We start from the raw sequence: 17,464 nt of genomic DNA, 5'->3' as shown, positions 1-17,464 counted from the left end.
GAGGTGGTGCTGTCTCTGTCCCTCTCCCTACTGTCCCCACATCCTCCCCATCACAGCCAGGACCGTGCCTGGGTGTGGGGAGCCAAACCCACCCAGCCAGAAGGGAAATAACGCCCAGGGCTGCCAGTGGTCATGAAATGATCATTTAATGAAGACCGTCTCTCCTGGTGCATGTGTGTGTGCGTGTGTCTCTGTGGGCTTTTTTTTTTTTTTTTCCTTCTTCTCTTTTTTGTTTCTTTTTCTTTTTTTTTTTTATATATATACATCTATAAAAAATTCAAATACAGCATGTCAACAGTTGGAATACTAGGACGTACGGTATTAAATACTGCGCTTGGGTGCGGGCAGGGACAAGAGGAGCTGTCTTTACAAAACAGGGCCTGGGGTGGGGCAGGGAGGAGAGCAGAGCAGGACCGGGGACAGCTGGGGACAGCGGGGGACAGGTCTGCAGGGCACCAGCTCTAGTGGGGACAGCAGGGCTATTCTTATTTTCTCAAAGAATTAAGACAAAGACATCAATGGAGGTGACTCCCTGTATCCAACGTGGTTAAAAGAGCGTGGGGGTGTGGGGACGGGGGTGATGAAGGCTCCTCTGGGTGCTGCTAGGGGCTGTCTGGAGGGGCAGGCGCTGGGTTGCTCTTCCAGAGGGAGCTTGGGCTTTTATCATTTTTATCCCCATTTCAAACCCAATTTTTTTTTTTCCCATTAAGAACGAGCCAGCTCCCTACTCCTCACCGCACTTGTGAAAGCCACCAGTTCATCCTTCCACTATCCCCTGGGAGGGAACCGAGTCCCCACCCTGCACTCCTCTGGCTTTCCCGTGCGGTCAAGAGCTCGCGGTGACGAGTCCGGTCCTTGGGGCTCCCCCCATGGCCGTGGGCTGGGAGCGTCCCCCAGAAATGTCCCGTCCCCTCTTCCGAGCACGCTGTCACGTTGTCACCCGCGTCCCGGCGGCGCGGTGGCGTGGCGGTGGCACGTCTTTGGCGTGGCGGGTTAGCTGTATGAGCGATGGCGGGGCTGGCCCGCGGGGTCCCGGGGCTGCGGCACGGTGCCCGGGCTCGCTGCGCCTTGCTGGGAGCAGGGACAGGGCGGGTGGCAGGGGGACGAGTGCGTGTCCTCGCTCTGGGCTCGGCGAGGTTTTCGGGGCAGGTCCCCGGGGGCGGCGGCAGCGGCGGCGGTGGCTCTGTCCTCCTCCGCAGCGATGGCGAGAAGCGTGATACGTCCTCAATGTGTGCAAAATCGAAGAGATAAGAGACTCAAACCGGGAGGGAGGCGGAGGGGAGGGCGGTGGTGGCGGTGGCGGTGGCGGTGGGAGGTTGTCTCCGCTGGGCTGTGACGGACGGGGATCTGTGACGGGGAGGAGAGGAGTCACCGGTCTTGCTCCAGGCTTGGCTGTGTCCGGCCACCGACACTGGTGGCTCTGGGGACACGCCAAGAGGACTCTGACCTTTTCCCAAGAGGAAATTCACCTGTGCATCCAAAACCCCCATATCCTCCTCCCAGGGCCAGACTCCGCCTTTGCACCCCTGGCTGTGTGCCACCGCCTCTCCCACTGCCACCTCCAATGTCATGCCAGAGGGGAGCAAAAAACCCTGCGCCCATGGGTGCTCCTCCGTGGGCAAGTGACAGGCTGTGGCACTTCGTGGGTGGCACACACACACCCCCAGGGCAGTGGTGGCACATCATTTATGCCCCATCACTGCTGAGCACGAGGGGTCTAAGCCCAACCCCTTTGCAGGCTTTGGGAAAAGAGTTTGAAAAGACATTTTGAGAAATTCCCATCAGAATGCCTGATTTGGAAAAGCAGCCAAATTCAGTACGTTGACCAATAACTGCAAACACACCTCAGATGCCTCATACCCAATGCTCCTCACCCTCAGCCTGCTTAGTGCCCCCTTCCCACCTTCCCAACCATGTCAGAGCCCCTCAACCCTCCATGACCCCCCCAGCACCCCACCCCATCTCTCACCCCTCCGATTTGGGCCATACTCACTAAATAAAGAGGACACCATAAGCAGCCAAGACCAGTCCAGCTGTCCAACACACTGCCACGGCCCCGCTGCCCACCACGGCCCCCTTGTCGCAGATTTTAGTGGTGGGGGGTGGCACGAAAGAGGAGGTGCTGGTGCTCGTCGTCTCTGTGGGGAGGGAGAGCAGATGGTGAGGGGAGGCAGGGCACCCCAGGATGCATCCCATGGGGATGTCCCCAAATTGCCCCTTGCTGAGCTGGGTGGCTGGGATGATGAGTCAGGGGATGGCATGGTCCATGGGACTTTCACTGCTCTCACACAGGACCCAGAGGGTCCCAGAGTGCCCCCGGTGCACCATGCCCATGCTGGCCCTTCCCTGGTCCTACACAGGACCTGCAGCCACCCTGCTAGCATTATCCTGAGCCCCGCTGGGATGCCAGCCAGCAGTGTGGCACACCCCTGGGTCCCCAAACTTGTGTGTTCCCTTCCAAGCTGCCTCATGCCCTGCAGCCACCTGCTGTTAATCTCATCCAAACCTTGCTGGGACCCAGCCCTATACTTGGACCAGGGACCCCCACCGCGTGCTCTTGGTGCCATCAGGGGTGGTATTTGCATTTTGCACACACACCCCCTCCCTGTGTGCACATCTGGCCAGCTGTGCACGCACTCCTGGCTGGGAAAACACCCTGTGTGTGCTCACACACGCACACACACACTCATGTGTCCCCGGCTCCCAGCGCTTCCCTGCCTGCCCCCAGTGCTTCCCAGCCAGCCTGCAGCTGGTGCCAGTGGGGGGAACCGGCGCAGGGCCTGCTCCCATCCTTCTGGGAAGCCGAGGGCTGATAACATGCATTTGGACACGGTCCCAGCCCTTTCCTAGAAACAGAGGCTTGTTAACTTCGTGGCTTTTATTTCTAATTGGCATCGCTCCGAGCCATTGTGCGGGGTCGGAGGTGTGGAGGGGAGAGGTAGGACTGGAGGGGGGGGGGGGGGGGCAGCGCTCCAGAGAATAATAATAAATCCCAAGCTTCGCCGTGGCTCTTGGAGCATCCCGGTGAGGAGGATGCCAGAGGCAGGAGAGCTGAGTCAGCACTTTGTGGGACACTGCCTGACCTGCTGCTGGGGCCGCAGAGGGGCTGAAGGCATGGGCTCCCCAGGGCTGGGGGGTCTCCATGGCCAGGACCTCTGGGATTTTGTGCCATATGGGGGTTTTACCTGTGATCTGGGCCTCCGTGGTGAGGTGCTTGGGCTCCTCCGTCCAGGGGGTGGCATGGACAGCCACGCTCCAGTCGCTCCACGTGCCGATGTCGTTGTCTTTGGCGGCCACCTGGATGATGTACTCCTTGCCCGCGTAGGCATCCGTGATGGTGTGAGACGTCCCGTCCGACAGCTCGACCTGCGGGCAGCGGTAAGGTGATCAATGGGTTTAGTCCTATGGGGTTATAAAGAGACCTCACGGCACTTTGGTGCCATCGTAAGGAGAGGATATCAGGCTCTTCCAGCAAAAACGCAGAAGAAGGGTGTTAAGGGCTGGGCTTGAAGCTGGCTGTGCACAAAAGGCAAGAGGCAGGGAGTCAGCGCTTGCACCCTTACCCCCTGACATCCTCTGAGCCATCCTGAAGGCTTTTCTGGGGAGATTTTGGCCAGAGGCATGAGCACTGAGCCCAGCACAGGGGTGCGGGGGGAGATGCTCCAGCTGCAGCTAAGCCAAGGGTGCAGCGAGGCTCCATCCTGCTCCCGGATTTGCAGAGACAGAGTGGAGCTGCTTCCTCTAGAGGTCACCAGAAACTAGTAAATGCGCAGGCAGGCTCCGCTCGGACATGTTGGGACGCTGGGACCCACGCAGGAGGGACAGAGGAGGAAAGCTCCGCACCCACACGACCTGCTGGGGATGGAGCCGGGCTGCTCGGGCCTTATGGGGTCACCAAAGGGACCACTGTAGGATCACATTGCAGAGGCTGTGCTGCGTACCACCACGAACCCTTCTTTGAGATTAAAGCTTAATACCCTGCTGGCTTCGTTTCCCATTTGCCCTGCCCTTGTGTGGGGCATGGGGGGCACCCAACCCCTGAGTGGCCGTGGGCGCCCCTCTGCACAGCCCTTTCCTCCCCCCACACCCGGCTGATGCAAACCTCCTCCTCTGCAGACACGTGTTGGCAATAAACATGTCTGGGGATGAGGATGAAGGCTCAGATGCAGCCCATCTGCTGGGGGGGAGGGAGGGCACGGTGCTTGGCCTCACAACCTGCTGATGGCTTCTAGCCCAAGCGCGGTGTCGAGGTCCCAGTGTTTTTGGCCAGCTCTGGGGACGGGGACATGGAGCAGGGCAGGTGCCACAGCAATTTTTGTGCCCAGTGAGCCCCAGCACCCAGCCAGGGCTTGCAACTGGAGTGCAGGAGCAGGAGCTGTTCCCACCTCACCTGCACAGCACGTCCAACACCCCAGCACAGATTTAACCCTTCTGACTTACAAACCTCACCCGCCAGCTTTCACAGCCACTTTGGGGATCCCCACCAGCGAGGGGGGGACCCCTTTGTCAGTGTCTCTCTGTAGGCAAAAGCCTTTCTGCCCCCGTTCCCTCCTCGAGCACCGCATCCATCCCTCCGCACGCCCGGCTCTGCGCTCCCAGCTGCTCGCACGGCCCGGCCGGCTCGGAGCCCCACATCTGCAGCACATCTGCCGGCACGGAGCAAAGGGCCTCCCGCCGCCCGCGAGGCGCGAAGCTGCTACCAAACCCACGGGGGAGCAGGGCGAAAGGCGTGCATCTGTCCCACCGATGCGTTTTTGGGGCTGTATATTGGGGACGCTGAGCCCTGCCTCTCCTTGAACCCGAGGCTCGGTGCTGGTGCAGTGCAAAGAGGGGGTGCTGGCAGCTATTTGGGGTGCCAGGCAGGGAGCTTGCAGGTTTTGGGTTCCTCCTGCAGGCTTTGGTGTTTGGCATCATTCAGCCATGCTCTGGGGGCTGAGCCACCGCGGGTGCCTTTAATGCTCCGATCATGATCCCGAGGCACGCAGCCCTAAAACCGCTCCAGCACAGCTGTTGCTACTCCTAGGCTGGGATCAGAGGTCAGAGCGTGCCATGGTGCCTGTCCCCTGTCCCCTGTCCCCCCATCACCCCGCTGCTTGATGTCGGGAAGAGCGGTTGGAGCCGTGCCACGGCAGCGCCGGGTGTCACCACTCATTTGGGATGCCGGCAAGATGAAAGGAGCCACGGCTGCGGGCTGCCGAGGGCCACCCCAGGGTGACACTGACCCCAGGGGTGGGCAGGAGGCAGCCCCAAAGGACCTAAGGGGCAGGGCGTGACTGCAGCCACCTGCACAGAGAGATGCCTGTACGGAGGGTGCTTTGCATAGGGCAGGGGCAGGCAAGTCCCCAGACCCCGGTGTGGCTCCGTGCTGGGTTTTCCCATTTCCAGCATGCTGGAGAGGCAAAACGCCAGCTCTGGGATCACACGTGCTGCTTCTCAACTCAGAAACACGGTCAGGCTTCTAGCAGCCCTCTTTAGTGGCTCATGGTCCCCAGCACTGTCCATGCCCAGCATTAGATACTCGCTTCCCAGAGTGGGCAGAGACATCCTGTCCTGAAAGAAAAGGGTTTTAGCCCATTTTACTTACAGGATAAGTGAAAAGGGAAATTCTGGGAAGTCTGGGAGGGTGGGGAAAAGAAGAGGAGGATGCCAATCCCTCCTGCAAGACACAGCTGAGCATCCTCCAAGTTGCACTGGGTCTTTGCTGAGACCCACACCAAACCCTCCCAGCTCCAGCCCTCCTCTGCCCCAAACCCAGTCTGGATCAGGGTGCCCAGCAGGGTCAGGCTCATCCTGAGCAGAACATCCCACCAGGCTGGGAAGTAGGGGGCTTGTGAGGACGTGCTGGGGTTATCCAGCTGCCTTGTGGGTTTTTTAGGGCTTTTGGCACCCTCTGAGCTCTCCTGCCTGCTCTCTGACCAGGGTCACAGCAACCCTGCTGAGGTCCTGATGGTTGCTGCTCTGTAGGATTTCCTCCATCCTGAAGAGCCTCACAGCTCCCTTCCACTCGGGAGCAATTCCTGCTGCCCTCAGGGTGCAGCCAGTCTGCAGCCGAGTGTTTGCAGATGAGCATTGGTGGCACGATGGGGTCAAGGCTGTGCCTTGCCCGGGAGGATGCTCCCTGGGACCCAGGCTGGAGCATCTTGCTCGTGGGATCTGGGATGATGCTGCCCTCATTTTTTTAGACAACAGATGAAAAGGGAAGGCAGAGATTATGGTATCCATTTCTCCTGTATACAGGATGTCCGGAGCTGTAGCTCGTGATCTGCAAGTGGCATTTCTGAGCTGGGCAGCTGGAGGATGCATCCAAGAGGGGACAGCTTTGCTGTGGTGGCTGAGAAGTCCCTGGGTGGTTGAGCACAGAAACGCTGCTGCAGCAGATGGGAAAGCACGCAGGGAGCGGGTCCAACTGGACACAGACAGGGAGAGGTGGGGGGGATCGGACTGGGGAGGTCGTGGAGGGATGGATGGACACACAGCATCAAAGGGAGAGGGAGAAATTCCTTAATCCGCGTCCCTGCCACACAGAGACAAAAGTTGGAGGAAGGCTGTGCATGGTAATTTTTTTTGGATGGGGGGTCTGCATTTTGCAGCCTGCCTTTGTGCACCTGCCAAAAGTCACTCTGGCTGGCTGTGAAGCGCTGCCCAGATTAATGAGGGATCAGTAGCCAGTGCAATGCAGAGCTATTAGCATTGGAAAAAAGAGAGAGAGGGAGAGGGAGAGGGAGAGGGAGAGAAAGAAATGGAAAAAAAAAAAAAAAAAAAAAGCCCTTGAACACAGTAATTAAGCCGACAGCTTGCCTAGGACAGCATGGGCTGGCATCCCATCCCTTGCCATGGCCACAGACCCCCTGAGCCCATTCTGGGGTGTGTTGGGAAGCAGTGGAGGGGGTGATGGGAGGGGATCAGATGCATCTCTGAGCATCCCACATGAAAATGTGTTTGCAGCTCTGCTTTCCATTCCTTAACACCTCCTGCTCTCCTGTGTCACCCACAGGTGACAAGGATGCTGGCACCCCTCCGTCCTGTGGCACCACAGTGTAATCCAGCACTGACCTGTGAGGCTGGGACTGAGCAAACCCCAAAACAGACTTTGAGCTCCTGCTGGATGATCCCCTGGGTGTCCTCCCGGCAGCACCACCTGTCCCAGAGCTAAGGGGATGTGCAAACTGTCCCCAGAAAGGATAGAAAGCCTAACTATTTCCCTTCCTCCGTGGAAGAAGAAATCCACTGCTCCACATCAAAGGACAATTCGCTTTGCTGCCATCTTCACCCCATCCTTTTAGACACGGAGAGGCAGCCTCTGTGCACGCCTGCAAGGCTGACAACCTGAGGCTATCTATGTGCTGATGCACCACTGAACTTCCTAGATTTAGCTGGGATGGGTGGGCTTCAAGTCAGAAGGAAAAACAGATTTTTGGAGAGGAGAGAGTGTGGACACAGTGAGCACCAAACCCTCTGTGTATGCTAGTGCAGAGACCATGCACCTACCCCAGGTGTTACATTGATCCTGGGCGAGCCTGGCTTCCCCAAAACAAAAGAAGCACCCCGGCTCTTGCAGGACTGAAGCTTCTCTGCTCACCCAGCCTCCACGACTCACAAGCATGGGAATCCAGATTGAAAAGCCACGAGTGACCATCCAGAGCACAGCCTGGGTCTGACAAGCACGGTGCCTCCTCGGGGGTCTCCCCAGGTTATCTGGGATAATGGGGGAGCCAGGACCAGGAGGAGGATGGTGTTGCCATCAAGCTGCGATGAGCTTTGTGGGATTTGTTCACATTATATGGGCAGCTGCTGGTTTAGGTGCCTTCATTCTGCAGAGCCCCAGGGGGACCTGCCCCTGGTGGGCTTTGCCCTTCCCCAAACCAGGGTTAACCTCCCCGAGCTGGGTCACAGCAAACAGACACTGGTGCCTGTGAAACGATGCAGCCAGTGGCAAAGACAGGTTTTGCTTTTCCCCTTCCACAGCCACGTCTGGAGATCAAATAGGTCTGACATTAATTACTCATAAAAGAGCCCCCAAATGCCTCCCTCCTTTTTCTGCAGCACTGCGGGAATCTGTTTGGCTAACTCCAGACAAAACTTTCTCCCCGGTCTCTGGAATAACTGAAAGGTTGGGAAAAGAAAAGGACCCTCCTTCCCCTCTGCTTCCCCTCCGCCAGCCAGGTAGCTGAGGAGCCCAGCGGGGTCTGAGCCATCGTCCCTGCTGTCACCCCACTGTAAAGGCTGCTGTAACACTGCTGCGCGCCGCCCAGCCCCAGCCATCAGCCTGGGAGGACGAGATATTGCAGGGCTCCTCCGCAGCCTGGCTTGTCTCACACCAGATGAGGCTGAATGGCTCCCTTCTGGCTTAAAATAAAGAGCATCTTTGAAAGCGCAGCTGTAATCTCGTTAATAATGGGACTCTTTCTCCGGATGCGCCTTTCCCTCCTGCCAAGTGACAACTGTCTGAGCTCGCCGCCGCAGGAGGATGGGGTCTGGGATGCTTGGGGCACTCGGCACCACTCTCCAGGCAGTGAGAGATGCATTTACCACGCAAAACCCTCCTCCTGCTGCTGGGGCTGATGCAGTGGCCTGGGGGAATACAGCAGACGTGCCTCCTACCCTCATCCTTCCCTGGAGCCCCCTCTAGCCCTGCTTATCCCATACCAAGCTGCAAGCAACAATTCCAGCCTCAATGTTTCACTCCCTCATATTAATTCCCCTCCTCTTTTTTTTTTTTTTTTTTTTTTTTTTTTTTTAAAAATTGACTTTGCAGCCAGGAGGGGAAGGGAGAGAAGTGCTGCAGTAAAAGCTACCAGGCGTGAAGCTGTAACGGCGCTGGGTCAGGGTGACCTCCCTGCCAAGGTTGCCTGGAGAGGAATGGAAGCACAGGCAAAGCAGCATGGCAGATGCAAACGGGCACAAAGAAGTGTGCCCGGTGCCAACTGGCATTGCTGCCACCCCGGTGGGGATGTGGCTGCAGGTCACTCTGATTGCCTTCCCTCCCCTTGCCCGTCACGGGTTGCATTAGGACATACTAGTGGGTTATGTCAGTCTGTGAGATTCACACGTTTGACCAAAAATGTTGCTTTGCCTGGGGAGATGTCCCTAAACTTGCCCTGGCTGTCACCCTGCAGCAGTCCCTGCACAGACCCCTGCTTGTGGCCCCAGCTCCTTATGTCCCAGCATGGCGTGAGGGCCTCTGCTTGCTCTTCTAAAGAAGGATGTTTCCAGCCTTTGCAACTGCTCACGGACGTGGCTCTAATGCTTCCAAAACAGAAGAGGAAGGAGAGAACCCAACCACATTATTAGCTTTAAATATATCATGACCTTTTACTGCAAATCTCAAGATCTGAGGCGCAGCCCGCCTCACGGTTCGTTAACATTTCATGTTGTCAGCACGACCAATGGGTTCAACTAGAATTCTCGACGGCATCTGCAAATTGCTGGCAACTCACCGGAGGAAATCCTCCCTTGGCCTGGCCGCCGGCTCAAGAAGTACCTCTGAGCACCGCCAGGTCCCCGGGCCATGCACTGAGCCCACCAGTGCTCAGCGCATGCTGTCTCTGTAAGAAACGGGAATGAGGAGGTCCTGACCCGGCTCCCAGCAGGAGCAGATCTGGTGCACGAGCCATCCCGGACTGCCCTAAAGTCCCCTGGGACATCCCTGGCCACGCAGCCACCTGTGGGGACGCGCGCACGGCCGGGGAGCCGCCTGCCCTCCTGCAGGGAGCTCGGCTGTGCGCGCGGAGATGGCTGCTGTTGTGAGTTAACCGAAGGAGCCTGTAAAACCAGAAACAGGCTATTAGCAATCCATTAGGAAAGGGTATCCAGTTCCAGCCTAGGTAATCCATTAGAGGAACATCTGAGAGCATTAGGAGAGCTCGCTTGGGGCCAGGATGGGGCTATAAAACAGAAGAGGAAACCATGCTAATCTGGCTTGAATTACAAACTTAAAAGCAGGAGAAAAATAAAGGATACCCTAAACATTTAATGTTTTATATTTAGGAGACAGAACGTGAGATTCTGCCAAAAAGAGAGAATAAAGAAACCTGTTTAGGCTACAAATATCCCATCTCTCTTCTGGCAGGAAGGAAACTGCCAGCCCCAATTCCAGAAAGGGAGGTTGCTCAGCTTTCTGGGCGAGCTCGGTGCCAGTGGGGAAGAGGGGAGTCAGCGTCCACCTGATCTGACACCAGGTCTTGTGCCACATTTGTGCCCTGAACAGAGAGGAAAAGCTGGTGGCCACGTTCAGTGGTGTTTCTGCGAGGTGGTATGATGGTTCTGGTGCAAGGAGCATCCTGCACACGTGGACGCTCATCATCTCTCCGCGCTAATAAATCCCAGAGCGCACGCTAATAACTCCCAGAGCAAACTCCAACACGAAAGCTGCTAAGTGGTCTGAGCGGAAATGCGCTGCTGAGCCAGGGAAAGGGATGCTGAGGCTCAAATGCACCTTTGCAAGCTCTCTGCCATACCAGGGAGGGGACAGGGGTCCCCGCCGTGTCCCCTGCTCTGCACATCCTGGGTTGGACGCCCAAGCATCACCAGGCTGTCCCCGGGGGGGTTGCGGGTGCGTGCTGATGGCTAGCTGGCCCAGCAGTGCTCTCGATAAGATCCACTGCTCCCGCCACGGACGGCTTCATCTTCTGGTGCCAAGGCCTGGCATTATTAAAATCCTGAAAGGAAGAGCCTGGGAGAAAGCAGACGCTGATTGAATCAGGCCCTACGGTATTCGACAGCTCGACATCCATCTGATCCTATTAGTGCTCATTCAGTCCTGTCTGCCGAGGTGCTGTGCATAAATCAGCCCCTGTGCAGATAATGGGAGATGGAGGGGAGGAAGGAGAGCTGCTGCTTCTGCCAAGAAACACCACGTGCGAGCACGGATGGCTGTGGCTCTGGCCAGTCCCTGGTGCTCCCTAGTAGCTGTGCTCCCACAGGGATGCAGGACATCCCCACGTGGCACCCAGCCCGCCAGGAGAATTAAAACTGCGCTGTGCAAATATGAATCCTGCTGCATCCTATCTCAAGGCACCCATCTCACAGAGGAGAGACCACCACCTCAGGACACGTGGGGTGGCTGAGCCGGGCTTGGTCCCACCAAGCCATGCCCTTCCCTCTCCTGGGCTGAATTTTGGGGTATGGAGGTACCCTCAAGGTGCCAGTGAGCAATAGATTTAGAGAAGCAGAGCTCAGCATGGCTTGGCTGTGCTCACAGCATGCCAGCACCACAGGGGTCACTTCTGGGGGCAAATCCCTGCATTTGCAGAGTGCCCATGTGGGCTAAGCAGGGCTGTGTCTGCTTGCATCAAGGGGGCCCAGGGCTCCGGCTGCTGCAGCACTGCCATCCCCGGTGTTCAGGAGCTGATTGAATTAGGCTTCGCAAATAATTCATCTGATGAATAGTGGCAGTTTTCCTCAAATCATCCACAAATCAGATTTTTCATTACGCAGCCGGCAGGGTAGGGAGTCAGAAAGCAAGGCTGGTACCTCGCTCGTTGAATGTTTGCACTCGCTCACCGAGGAAATTATTCCCCAAACACACTTCTCCACCAGCCAGTGACTGGGAAAACGTGACTCACAAGGGGTCACAGATTACAAGTGGCACCAGAACCACCATGCCCTCATGGGATGCGGAGAGAGGAGCTCTTCCAGCTCTCCATGCACCCACCCAGAGGACTGCTCTCCCTCCCCAGCTCAGGGCATCTTTAGTAAGGAGAAACCAAGTTTTGACTGCCCTGAAGTTGCCTTTTGCAGCCCGGGTGCCTTGCCACCAGTGCCCCCAGTACCTCCCATGAATGCTGTGTGCCTGAGAGCACTGAGGGAGATGCCACGCTGTCCCCTCAGAGGCACAGCTCCCAGCACCTTCTGGTGGAGGCACCAGCCAGCCCGAAGGTGTCGAGGCAGGAGGTGGCTCGCTGGCACTCATCACGAGGACCAGGCTGTGGCAGGGGAAAACATCAGCTTAATTCCCCAGCAGTTTCACAAGATGAACAAATTGACATTGCATTTCATATTTCCCATGCGTTCTCCCCATTTTTCCACGATTTGAACGTCTACCCCCCCAAATGGAAATACTGTCCCCAGCAAGCGAATATCCAAACTCCCCCATCGCTGCCTTACCCCAGCGGAGCGCTTGGCGGCTGCTCTCTCCCTCTCCATGAGAAGAGAAAGGCAAGGAGAGACAAGTGGGAGAAACCTCTCCCAGCCCCTGTCTGGTTTTCAAAGCTGTCAGCAAAACGCTTCAATCTGAAACAAGACCCGTGTCGCTGCCTTATCAAAGGAAAACAACAGAAAGAGAAAAAGCCGCTGGGATGACGACGAATTACAGAGACACAAACATGGCACAAAGCCTCTCATCCCCTTTTTGAGATATTTTTCTCCCTAAGAAGAGCTGCCTGGCAGAAAATCCCGCTTGGCTCCGCAGCGCAGGTGAGCTCCCCGGGGACCAGGTGTTGGCTCCTATTTGTCTTTTGTTTGGTGGGGCAAAATGGTTCATCAAGCAAAAAACTGATACGCTTGCCTAATTGGCTTTCCTCTGGCCCAGCTCAGCAGAGAAGGGATGTTGGATGAGACATGCCAGCGCGGCAGCACCTCTCATCCAGAGGCAGATTGCTTTCCTTCACAAGTGGAGCATGCAAGCAGCGCACGGAAAAAAAAAAAAAAAAGCAAAAAGGAAAAAAAAAAAAAAGCCTGTTCGTTATCTTCCTGCAGCTAACAAATGAAATCTGTCCTCCGGGCTGCCAAGGATTTCACTGACATTTTTTTTTTTTAAAGAAACAAGAAATAAAAGTAAGAGGGACGATAACATCACGGCAACTGCTCCGTTACCAACTGTGCTCTGAGTTACGGCGAGCGGTATTTTATCTTCAGTTCAAAATCTAAATGTGGCAGAGGCACATTTAAATGCAGTGACATTTATACTTTGAATGCCTTTTACATCTCGTTGGCAGGTTTTATATAGAACATATGTATGGAAAATAGATACAGGCCACGGATTAAAATGAGGAGAGGGGAGAGCCTGCAGAGCACATTTGTAGGCAGAATGTGACTTGAAAGAAGGAGGGAGAGAGGAGGGAGGAGGGAAAGGGAGAAGAAAAGGGGCTGTGCTGCCTGGGCAGTAAATAGACGTGTTTCAGTCCCTGACCACTCGTTGCCAGCACATCCCCACGTTGCCACCGCGCTGCCTCCTGCTCAGCATCACTTACGTGCTGCCACTGGTCCAGGATGAGGGGCCGATACCGCAGGAAGAACTTGAGTGGGAAGGACTCGGGGTCGGGCCAGGACGAGGGGTTTTGCCATGCCACCTCCAGCCGCCGGGGGTTATTGGGCACGGGCTTGGCCACCACGCTCTCTGGAGGGTCTGGCTTTACTGGAAGAGAAAAGATTGGGTGTTAAAGCCCAGGTGATGGCTGATGAGACACAGAAAAACACTTTTTGTGTCCACAGGCCAGGTCAGGGCCATGGCTGTCCTGGTGCAGAGTCACCACCACCACGGAGATGTCAGTGGTGGCTGGAGCAAACTGCAGCCCTCGTCCCCACTGGTACTGGGGTCACAGCAAGGAGCTCACCAAGCCCAAACCCTGTTTTTATCTTGCTTCTCCTGGCTGCTGGGAGTCTGACCCTGCTCATCTCACAGCAACAAGGCAGAGTTTGGCCCCTGATTTAGGGCCAGGGATCCCAGGTATTGGCACGTTGTATCCACAGCAGGCAAAGGACTGATGCTCACCTTCCACCCCAGGTCTCTCTCACCCCTGCTCTGCTTTAGGAACAGGGGGGTATTTTCTCATTTCCTAGCATGGATTTCAAGAGAATATTAAATGACTGCTAGCTATGCAATGTGCTTCATTGTTGCTGCTACTTTAAAGTGCTGGGAGCAAACGCTGTGATGCACGGCATTGCCTGCTGCAGGGTGAGCCCTGCTCCTCACCAAAAGTCTGCTCAGCTCCCAGCAGCTCAAGCTCCCACTTTGTAATAGCAAAGCCCTAAAAAGCCCAAAATACGGGTTGTAAAGGGATCTGGCAGGCTGGCTGCAAAGCACATCCCTCCTGAGGAGCTGTGCATGGGGATGTCCTGCAGGCTCTGTTGTAGGCTTGGGGCAGCTGGGGTGAAGGGGGCTGTCTGTGTGCTCTGAGAGCAGTGGTGCACATGAGTCCTCGTGCTCCAGGCATGTTCTCAACATCCCCCAAATCCACACGAAGTATGCGTGAAGAAACTGTCACCCCTGGCCTTAAAATCCCTGGATTAAGCAATGTAGCCCCGTTCTGAGCACCTTGAGCAAAAGCTGGTGAAGGCACTAGCACCGATCTCCACTCCCAAGCATGGAGCAGGGATGCCAGGGCCAGGAGGAGCCCATCTCAGTGTGGTCACCCCAAAGAAGGTGCAGCAAGGGGGAACCCCACGAGGCAGGCAGGAGCTGCTGCGGAGGGATGATTTGCTGGGACTGCAGTGCTGAGCTACTCCAGATGGCTGTGTAATTCCCCCGCTTGCTTTGAATCCCTGGGCTTGGGCTGGACATCAGCTTCCATCGACAGGGCCTTGGAGTCCAAACACATACGGAAAAATATAAATCCAGCGCTGGCTCGGCGGGCTGGGTTTGCAAAACAAAAGTCTGCTTGGCTGAACGAATGCAGATGACTGCAAACTGCGGCTCCCCGGTAAGGCATGAAAGCACTGGGGTGGGGATGGCCGCGATGGGGTGTCAAAACTCTTGAGCTGGGCCCTGGTGTAAGGCAGGGGACTCAGTTTTGCTTTTTGGTGTGAAAACACAGAGCCCTGGCAGAGGGATGCTCAAACACAGCCATGCCAGTGCCGTGGTGGGTTGGAGAAGAGCAAAAGACGGTGCCCTGATGCTGAGGGGGGAGCCAGCCCTACATTTTGCAGGGATGTGATCCCCTCACATGGGTCGGTGTCTGTCCCTGGCCATGAGGGAAGGCTGTCCTGGCTCTGAGTGTGCACAGCAGAGCTCCTGGCTGCAGCGAGAATTCAAACGGCGCCGTGTTGATGGGAAAACCAGCAGTCCCCAGCACGAGGGCTGCGGCAGCCTCCCCACGTGTCCTCCCCCCATCCGTGGGACTCCTGCCCAGGCTTGTGTGAGGCACAGCAGTGCCAGCCCCTCCAGGAGCACAACGCTGGAGCCGCTCCTGCCACGTCCCTCCAGCACAGCGGGGATGCCAGGATGTGGGGCCCCACATCACCTCTTGCACCTCATCCAGAGCTTGACCTTGAAGGAGTCCTTCATCCTCCGCAGCATCCCAGGTCCCTGCTCCCCACACAGGGACGAGCACTCTGCTTTCCCCCGGCCTTTGTCTGCCCAGTCCATTTAGAGAGCAAATTGCGAGGCAGGGGCTGTCTGGCTGTACATCAGTGAGCATAATAGAGCCCTGTCTTCAGTGCGGGCCTGCAGGCAGTAATGCAATATAAGCAATAATAGTAATAATAATAATGGACGATGGGCATTAGGCTGAGCATTGGTTAAGCGGCCACAAAACCAGATGTAACATTATCCCACAGAGCTGACAGAGCATCTCCAAACATTCCTGAGAAGGAGACACGGGATTTGGCCAGGCCGCAGCTCACAGCTTGTCCCGCTTCACTTTCAGGATGAGAAAGGGCCCAGCAGTTATCTCTGTGTTTTGCTGTCAGGCCAGGCTTTTCCTAAAGCTCTGCAGGCTCACACAGGACCACAAATATCTATGGAAGGAGGTGCTGCCTGAGCCCCCTCGACCACCGGGCACCCGTCCTCCCACCCCGCACTGAAATGAATGCCCTGCGGCCGTTAAATATCCCCTGGCATTTTCTCTGAGAAGAACGATATTAAACTCCATGTCTTAGCCAAATGTCAGTCTCGGTAATTTAATTCTGCCTCCCTAAGTAGTATGAATTGAACTGACCTTCTGCCTAGGCAACTGTATACCTGTGTTCAGGGACTGAATTCCTCACAGAGGCGGGCACATTCGTCCTCACGCAGCCCCTCTGCGATGCTCTGTGCTTTAATCACCCCAGAGCCACAGCTGGGAGCAACTTTCCCAAGGTGACACAGGGGACAGGGGTGGCAGATGTGGCAAGGCACCCATACCTGCATGGCCACCTTCCTCCTGTCCCGAGCACTGTCCCCTTTTTCTAAACCGCTCCATCCCATCAGGCTGGCATGAGGTAAGGCAGGAAACCCTGTTATTAACCCTTTGGCTCATTCACAAAGCCTCCCAGCTCCTTTGGGGTACAATTCCCCCTTGCAGGGTTTAGCACCCAGCAAACCTTTCTGCTCTGCCTTGCTCAGCTCTGCCCATGCTCCCAGGGCAGCTGCAGCCCTGCCTGCTCTCGCCATCTCGCCAGCCCAGAATGATCAATGCTACCAGGATGCTATATGTTTAATGATGTGTATCTCCTGCTGCTAATTTGCCCCAGGCTCTCATTAAGAGGAAGGCAGGCGTTGCCACCAAGGCAGGATGCTGGCCTCGTGGTGATTGTCCCTGCTTGGCTGCAGGATGCTCATGCCAGCTGTGTGGAAGGGGGGGATACATCCTGGAGGACCATTAATGTTCCGACACTGCCCCAGCCACGCTGCCTGGCACCTTCTTCTGCCTCCAACCCTGCCCTTCTCCTGCTCTTCCAGCCCCTCTCCCACCTCCTCCTGTCTTAGGGCCAGAGCCCTGATGCCTGCAGGGCTTTGTGCAGCCTTGCCCTCCCCACGCTCACCTTTATTAATATTGATACCTTTGCAGAAAACATAATTATGAAAAAAATTGCCAGCAGCGAGCCAGGGAGGAGGGCAGCCCGGATGTCCTCGAGATGAAAGATGGGGGCCAGAGGGCTAGAAACCCTCTTCCAGCCATCACTGGAAATGGAAACGCAGAGCAGCCCCTCGCAGCTGGCTGCTAATAACTGGCACCACGCGACCGCCAGCAAGGCATCGGCTCGGGATATCAAAAGAAAGCACCAGTCATTTTCCACTCAATTAGAGTCATCTTCCGAGCAGCTGGGGAAGGGATTTTCTGCTGGGGACTCTGGTGGGGGAGGAAGGAAGCAAAAGCAAAGGAGGTCACTTCTTCCCAAGGGTCTTTTTGTGACCGGTCGGCGGGTGGTCCCAGCGGGGAGCAGCCTCGGCTCTGCACTCACCCTGGCTCCAGGCTGGGCATGAGAGCAGGATTTGTGCCTGGCTTCGGATGCCTCTGTCCTTTGGCACCAGTGAGCCAGTGCAATGATTTTGTCCCGAGACATGGGTTTTTCTGCTCCTCCACCTAGCAGAGCAAAGCTCAGTGTAACCTTAAAGATGAGAGCTCAGCTTGGGTGATGCTGGTGGCATCTGCTGGGTGCCACTGGCTGTGCTGGGACACAGGCTCACCCCTGCACTATGCATTTGCAGCTATGGAGAGAAGACCCCAAAAAAAGGTGCAGACATGCTTGTGCAAGGAGAGCAGGCAGGCTGAGGCTCTCCTCCCACTCAAAGTCACCCAAGCAGAATTGCTTGGCAAAATGTACT

General features: G+C 56.3%; 1 protein-coding gene across 1 annotated transcript in view; it reads right to left on the bottom strand.

Annotated features, from left to right (window-relative positions):
• Positions 1-242: 242 nt before the first annotated feature.
• CNTFR (ciliary neurotrophic factor receptor) overlaps positions 243-17,464 on the bottom strand; it is a 182,154-nt gene continuing 164,932 nt past the window's right edge. Inside the window, exons 7-10 of the mRNA XM_032206260.1 lie at positions 13,191-13,354; positions 3,186-3,366; positions 1,994-2,138; positions 243-1,347 (exon numbers count right to left, since the gene is read on the bottom strand). Coding sequence (XP_032062151.1) covers position 1,347; positions 1,994-2,138; positions 3,186-3,366; positions 13,191-13,354 — 491 coding nt within the window. The 3' untranslated portion in view covers positions 243-1,346. The remainder of the gene's footprint in view (positions 1,348-1,993; positions 2,139-3,185; positions 3,367-13,190; positions 13,355-17,464) is intronic.

Source organism: Aythya fuligula, chromosome Z (genome assembly GCF_009819795.1).
Source record: "Aythya fuligula isolate bAytFul2 chromosome Z, bAytFul2.pri, whole genome shotgun sequence".
Lineage (NCBI taxonomy): Eukaryota > Metazoa > Chordata > Aves > Anseriformes > Anatidae > Aythya > Aythya fuligula.
Note: the sequence above shows the minus strand (reverse complement) of the source record. Positions and strands in the feature narration are given on the sequence as shown.